We start from the raw sequence: 7670 nt of genomic DNA on the forward strand, positions 1-7670 counted from the left end.
GGGAAAAATGGGACAAAATTGAAGCATGAATTGAAAAATAGAGCACATAAGAGAAATATTATTAAATAAATAATATACCATTCCGGCGTTATTGAACTTGTCCAAACTATCATTGTAATGTAATTAAAGTTAAATAATAATAATAATAATAATAATTTCAGCATTAATTACCTTGGCCTAAGCCTTGTAATGAAGAACCTGCAGATACTGTACTATTTACTAGGCCTATAAATAATAATCGCCCAAGGGGAATATCTTTTGTTATTTCCCCTTAACGTCGTTTTTTTTAAATTGTTTTCTAATTCCTCCATTGTCTAACTTCCCCTTAAGGTACAGGTAATAATAATAATAATTAATAATTAATAATAATAATAATAATTTTAGCATTAATTACCTTGGCCTAAGGCCTGTAATGAAGAACCTACAGATACTATTTACTAGGCCTATAAATAATAACTAGCCAAGGGGATTATCTTTTGTGTTATTTCCCCTTAACGTCGTTTTTTAAATTGTTTTCTAATTCCTCCATTGTCTAAGTTCCCCTTAACGTACAGGTAATAATAATAATACTTATTATTATTATTATCATTTCGGCATTACATGTAATTAACTTGGTCTAGCCTTGTAATCAAGAACCTGCCGATTGCTATGCCTAATATTAATAAAACTAGCTCATTTTTCATTCATATGGTGCTCTGCCATTTTGGCAGGTCTTATAGCATCCAGTATTTTATAGCTGCCTATTCTCAGCTCTTCTCTTAATTTGAAAATAACTGTCACTCTGTTTCATTTGATCAGTGATGAAGAAAAACGCGCTTTTCCTTCTGTGCTTTTCCCAGAAGCGTTTTTAGTAGGCCTACTTGTAGGCCTAGGTAATTATGCAAAACCCAGGCCTAACTAAAAAATAAAAATTGTCATAGTATGTAACTCAAGTTAAAATAACACTTTTCATTACTCGTGGAGCTTAATCAAATATTATATGTCATTTTAAACGACCCATTGCTATTAACATGGTAACATCAATGTATTTTAAAAAATTAGACAGCGACGTTCTCTCAGAAGTTGTTCTGTAGACGTTTATGTGTTGACCTTTTGACCTCCTGAATTCTGCAATGAGATTTTCGGGTCGATTCAGCCGAGACGGCCCGAGTGGAGTTTCATGTTTCGTACGGGAAAAAAAATCGCTCCCCGCGACTCCCATTTCGAAAGTTCGCTAAAAACTACAGCGCCGGGAGGCGGTCGGAGCCTTCCATTGCACAGTTTACTGTGCACTGAACCACCTTCTTCCTTTATTCTTTGAATTGTATACTTAAATAATATAGTAATAGCATGGACCTATTAATAATAGGTCCATGGTAATAGGTATATCCGTGGCCTAGCTTAGGCCTAAACAAGTGACTATGTGAGTGTATACAAATTATGAAAAATATGAATAAACGCAAAATTGTGAAAAAAAAATAAAGGAAGAAGGAAGAATAGGAAAGAGAATTTGAGCAGCTGTAATATTTTCCGGAAATATACAATAGTAGTCAATATGCTTTTGGGCACTAATCGTCAGAGGTCTCGGTGCTATGCCTATTACTATATTATAAATATACCATTTGAAGATTAATTTAACATGGAGATAGTAATTTATCCTTAAACAATACATTAAATTTAAATAAAAATGTAATAATGTTAACGAATCAATAACAATAATTCAAACGTGTACATAGCATCAGTACAGCAATAATAATACTATTTTTCAATCTTATAATCAATTTCATATAGCCGGAACTCGTCAGTATTAAAATACGGATATATGGATATATATACGGCCACCGCGGATATAATAATTTTTATCAGACACACTCACTAAAGTAGTACGTTCCACTTACCACATACGGTACTGAATACTCTGCTGGTGGGTCCACATATTTAAGGAGGGGTGCAAAAAGAAGGGAAGCTGCTTACTATATAATTAACATCTCCACAATTTTTTTTTTTTTTACCTGCTAAAATTTAAAAGCACTTTAACATATTAAGGGTTGTGGGTGGGGGACGACCAATCGCAAAATAATAATAATTGTTTTTTTAATAAGCGCCTCATTTACGGTACCTACCTGACATAACAAAACTAATGCATAGCGATGAAATAAAAAAGAAGCAGTTCAACATTTTCAGCATCCTGGCTGTCAGGTTTTTACATCTACGAATTTTGACTTCGAGACTCAATTTGACATATGTGTGTTACTATCAGTGAAGCAGTTTTACGAGAATTTAAAAGCAACACATTAATGCAGAGCTGTCCAATCAGTTTTCCAATTTGTCGGTACAGTTATATTTTGAGGTAGAGCATTAGACCAATCATAATTGCGACTGATAATGAATGCCATTATTCATGTTATTAATGACATGTAAAAGAAAACGTGTCAACTTCTTGTGAGTTTACACTGGTGTAGAATCTTCGCTTTTTATATAGTACAGTAATTTTCCTTGCCTCCATACAATTTTAAGGCTTACCCACGTTCATTCAGTGAAACTTCTGGCTTAAGGTCATACACATTAATCAAGACATAGTCATATGCGGGCTGTGCATTCAGATTAAATACCGTAAGGGCTTATATCAATATAATATGGGGAGTTGAAAAATATTGAGATACATTTGTGTGATTAAGATCATTGTATAGAAAAATGTCCATTGATAAGGAGAAAATCACTATATGGGAATAATGTACAATCTAATATAATAATAATAATAATAATAATAATAATAATAATAATAATAATAATATAATCATTTGCGAATTTAATACTGCTAAACTAGCAAAAAATTGTCTTCAACTTTATTAAACATATTCCTACTGGGGTCTTCCATGATAAAAACTGGACAATGTGACCATCTTTGCTGTGAAATAGGTATTTGGCAACTGTTTTATGATGATTTTGAAATACTTTCAATAAGATAATTGAGAAATAATTGGAGGTCTTCGTTTTCCGGGTCTTTGGTCTTCGTTTGTAGACACCAGGGTGTCTTTAAAACGAAGACCCTTCAACATTTCACAAGCAGACACACAAGAAAATTCCTAATTTTGATTTTGTGACAGCCTTGTGTATTATCAAAATAAAAGAGAAAAAATAGGGGTATTTGTTTTTTGGTTTTCGGTCTTCGTTTTATAGACACCCAGCTTTAGGCTTTGGAAATGGTGTTGTTTTTAGGCATGAGCAAAACATTATGTTTATATTTTAAGAGTATTTGAACTTAGAAGTCTGTGGTAGACAAGACTATGCTACAGCCTTGCTTACTGTAATATTCTGTTATGTGGTACCTGTGATGTTTTTCTCTCAATCATAATTCAGAGCGTCAGGTAGAATGTTATATGAATAATGAATGTTTATTTTGCAATGGGAAGAATATTTTCATTCATTTAAAGATTGACTGTTCCATTCAACGAGGTGGAGCTCCCACTGGGAGCCTATTTTTCAATCTGCTGACATGTTTTGTTTTAAAATCCACTCTGCTATATGTTTTAACAACATACAAGAACAATGGTGTGTACTGTATTATTAAAACTAAAGCACACGCAATAACTGCGGTGTTTTTACTTACAAGATAGAAAAGAAGCTGGACTAACTGTCCAAGTAAGTATAAGATTAACAGTAATTGATGATGTCATCAATCCTTAATGATGTCATATGCATTCTTGATGATGTCATTTAAGACATATTGGTTGTTCATGATGTCATAACTGTCAGGTCCATACTGTATAAGCATCTATGCGATGCCTCATGCTAAAATTGATGGTAAATTAGGACAATGCCATGATAACAGGAAAGAATTAAAATGAAAAGAAAATAATGCCTTTAAGTTTCTGCATTTTTATTTTGTTTAGTATTCAAACTTGTAATATAAATAAGACAGACATCTCTCATTAAAGAAATCCATTAATAGTCCTATCAATAATATTTGTTTTCCATTTTTTCCAGCATGTACTATGTCCACATTTTACTAAGGAAAGTTGGAGATTTTCAGAATAATGATGATGTTCACACTGAGGTAAGAGATTGAAATTTTGTTTCCCAATTGTAGCTGTATGTTTTTGTGTTTAGAATTCTCTGTCAATGAAGTACAGCATGTTAAACACTGGTAATGCTTTTACAGATTTTTAGTAGTTATTGAACGCATAATTCCAGACTACAATACGATTTAAACTACGGGAAACATTCTGCTTCTTGGACCTAGCACTACTTTTCAGACCATAGTTCCTGTCTCCTTTCTCGAACTATTATAGTTCTTTCGTTGCCACTCAAGTGTTTTGGGTATTCCTGTGGTCTCTTGCCGCCTAGTGATAGATATTCTCTGTTAGATATGTCTTTTTTTGTTTAGATATGTTAATTCACACTATAGTTCTAATTTTGTTCGTCTGTTCGGTCTTCATGTTAATTGTCGATTGTTACGGTCTTTGCACGTTTTTGATGTTCTTTTCAATCGTGTTTGTTTTTTTAAACGGAGTTTTATCTCTAGGTTACCTTATTCTTACAATCGTATTGTTTCTGAAAATAGTAACATTGATATCTTTTTTTTAACAGTTTTAAATATTTCCATCAATTTTCTTATCATCAAGAATGAGTTAAAGTCCCCAATTCTTAAAATTTTCTCACCCCAGCCCCATTCATTTGGATGGGGCTCAGGTGGATATAGCCATTTTTGTAGTTTTTATATATTAAATTGCCATTTTCTGGTATAAAAGTCAAATTCTTACAATTGTCTTACCTCAGCCTCAACAATGGATTGGTAGTTTTCAAAGATTTTAAGTATTTAATTGCCGTTTTCGGGCATCTAGAGTTTCAAATTATTAAAACTTACTTATCTGCCTCCCAAAACCAAGGTGGGGCTCAGGTAGGTATTGTAAATTTTGTACTATTCAAGTGCTATTTTTGGGCATCTATACGAGTCTCAAATTCTGAAACATTTTTCCCCTGAGCCCCAATCATGGTTGGGCTCAGTTGGGTATAGTAGTTTTTATGATTGTAAGTATTTAAGTGCCATTTTCTGGTACGGTTTTTTATTAGACAATTCGTCAAACATAAAAAGAATTAAAAGGTTAAATTTAAGTTCCATTTCCGGGCATCCAGCCATATAAATTACTGAAATGTTCGCTTCACCGTCAACCATAGTGGCGCTGACGTGGTGTGGACTCTCATTTCATCAGCACCTACCTTCTTAAATCCTGCATACGCCACTGTTGCTGAAAACAACAGTTCAGCCAAATATATTTTCATTTATTTTATTGTTCATTTGAAATGTCTGATAGGTTATTACTTTAAAACAATGCTAAAACACACAGTATCAGTGCCAGCATAGACACATGTACGACTGAGCTGAGCGACTGACTCCAAATTAGTAGTGGGTGGTTATGTAACGTTTGTCATGCACAGTATTATGCGCTATAGAAATGAAAGACCATCATTACACTGGAATGTACCTCTTGTAGGATCTATAGTACAATCAGTGTAAAAGTGTAAGACATAGGCTAGTGTGGATTTAAACAATGTCCTAATGGTAATATTCAATATAAGTATCAAGGAAATTAAGTATGATTGTTGGAAAAATGATCAACATTTATTTTTATTTCTCATCCTGACCTTTGCCTGTGCGAAGTGGGCGAAGGTTTGGATCCGCACCTGTATTATGATGACTTGTATTCACAAGTTCCGTTTATTTCTAATTTTTAGCACAAAAATGTAAAATAAAAACTCACAATAATGTTGGTGTATACTTCTATTTTCGAGAAGTAGTAAGCTTACATAATATTATAAGTCATTTGACATTTAAATGTGTAGACCCTATCTTGTAGGTACGTAAACTATTACATTTACTTAAAAAATGAATATTAAACAAACAAAAGACCAAGGGAATGACTGCCACATTGCATTCACATGGGCACCGGAAGGAAAGCAAAGACGAGGAAGACCAAAACCAACATGGAGACGAATGGTGGAAAAGAACGAAAAAAAGAACGATGGACATCATGGTGGGGTGGGGGAGAGTAAAACAACGAGAGTTGCAGCAGCCAACAGAGATAGATGGAGGCATTCTTTTGAGGAATATGCTACACATGACGCGAAGAATTTATTAGGATGAAAATATTAATGGATTAACGACTGAGTATGAATAATTACCCTACTAAAAGTGCCATGTGCAGCTGTTTGTTTCTCAGCGTATAATACAATAGGCTCCTTTGACGATGAACATGTTTTTTTTATATAGTGCTTTTAAATAAGCATAATCCTACGATAATTGGAAGGTTCTGAATATTTAAAATTCAATGAGCAAGTTGCTTTCGTCTGAATCAATCAATATTAAAAGAAGTAGAGAGAGTTTAATGTGTTCATTTATCTGAATCGATCGATCATGTGAATCAATCAACATTGAAAGAACTATTTCATTATCTCATGAGAGGCCTTTATGCATATACTTCAGATTGTTACATCGTTTTTGTTGGCAACTTACTTAATTAAAAAGTACAGTACAGTCAACTCTTCATAACAATTCCATCTCTCTTATTGGTTACTATATTAAATATTTTTAATAGCAGAATATTCATGGAAAAATTAACGAATTGAAATTAGGTGGCCAAGCTTGATGACCAAAATATAGAACACCATAATGCTAGGGAAGAGGGGGGGGGGGAGAATAAATTTTTATTTTTAAAGTTATTGTATTAGTTTAATTAAATTAAATAATTAAATAATTGTCTGTGTAATAATACAAAAATATATATTTTATAATGTTCAATGTATATCTCTTTTTTATACCTTTTTATGTAGTATTCTGTATCTATTAATGTGCAACCTTTCACATCTCTTTTTTGTTCGTTGTGACGTTAATTCGTTGAATTGGTATGTAGAGGTGTTTGAAACCTGTTCATCTATTCCCTTTCGCTGATTTTTCTGTATTGTTTTTCTCTTACCTTCGCTCGTTGTGTATGCAGTGATGTAGCTTAGTAAATAAATTTTAAAAAAGAAACTCTTTAAATGAAATTTATTTTTCATAATTTTATACAATCTGTGGACGTTTTCGGTCCCCTGTCCAGGTCCCCAAGCCTAACGGTCTTGATTGACACTTCAAATCAAAAGGCTCACAAATATATCTTGCAATGAGGCCCATCATCATCTCCCTACGCTGCTGGTGCGTTTATTCCCGTTTATGCGTGATGATCGCTAGTCAGTGAAAGTGTCCGTAATAAAGCAACATTATTAGTAATTGAATTTACGTACTTTTAATATGATGAGCTATTTTCTTTATTTAAATCTTAATAGTATAACTAAATAAACATGTTTGATTTGGAGGACATGGCTTTTAACCTGTTCAAATCTCTATCAACATCAACATTTAGTTATAGGCATCTTTGTATATAAAACAGACTCCATCTTGTAGGTAAAAATTCATCAAAACTAATACCTACAAGATGGAGTCAGCTTTTTATATATCCACAGATGCGTATCACTAAGTGTTGGCGTGGATAGAGATTTGAACAGGTTGTTTATATTATTTGCATTAAGAAAATAAATTAAAGGTATCGATTAAATGAAATTTAAATTGTTTGACACGGGTCATGCTGAATCGTGTCCGACACCATAAGTAGTACTAAATGTATCACCCCTTTAACATTTTGCGCACCACCCTT

The 7670-nt window shown here is 33.1% G+C and overlaps 1 protein-coding gene across 1 annotated transcript in view; it reads right to left on the reverse strand.

Annotated features, from left to right (window-relative positions):
• Nucleotides 1-2238, reverse strand: part of LOC117114268 (lactadherin-like) — a 16167-nt gene extending 13929 nt beyond the window's left edge. The window contains exon 1 of the mRNA XM_033257873.1: nt 2103-2238. Within this exon, the coding sequence (XP_033113764.1) occupies nt 2103-2166 (64 nt within the window). The 5' untranslated portion in view covers nt 2167-2238. The remainder of the gene's footprint in view (nt 1-2102) is intronic.
• Nucleotides 2239-7670: the final 5432 nt, after the last annotated feature.

This window comes from Anneissia japonica, unplaced genomic scaffold (assembly GCF_011630105.1).
Source record: "Anneissia japonica isolate Jap-2015-1 unplaced genomic scaffold, ASM1163010v1 scaffold2994_len2133135_cov197, whole genome shotgun sequence".
Lineage (NCBI taxonomy): Eukaryota > Metazoa > Echinodermata > Crinoidea > Comatulida > Comatulidae > Anneissia > Anneissia japonica.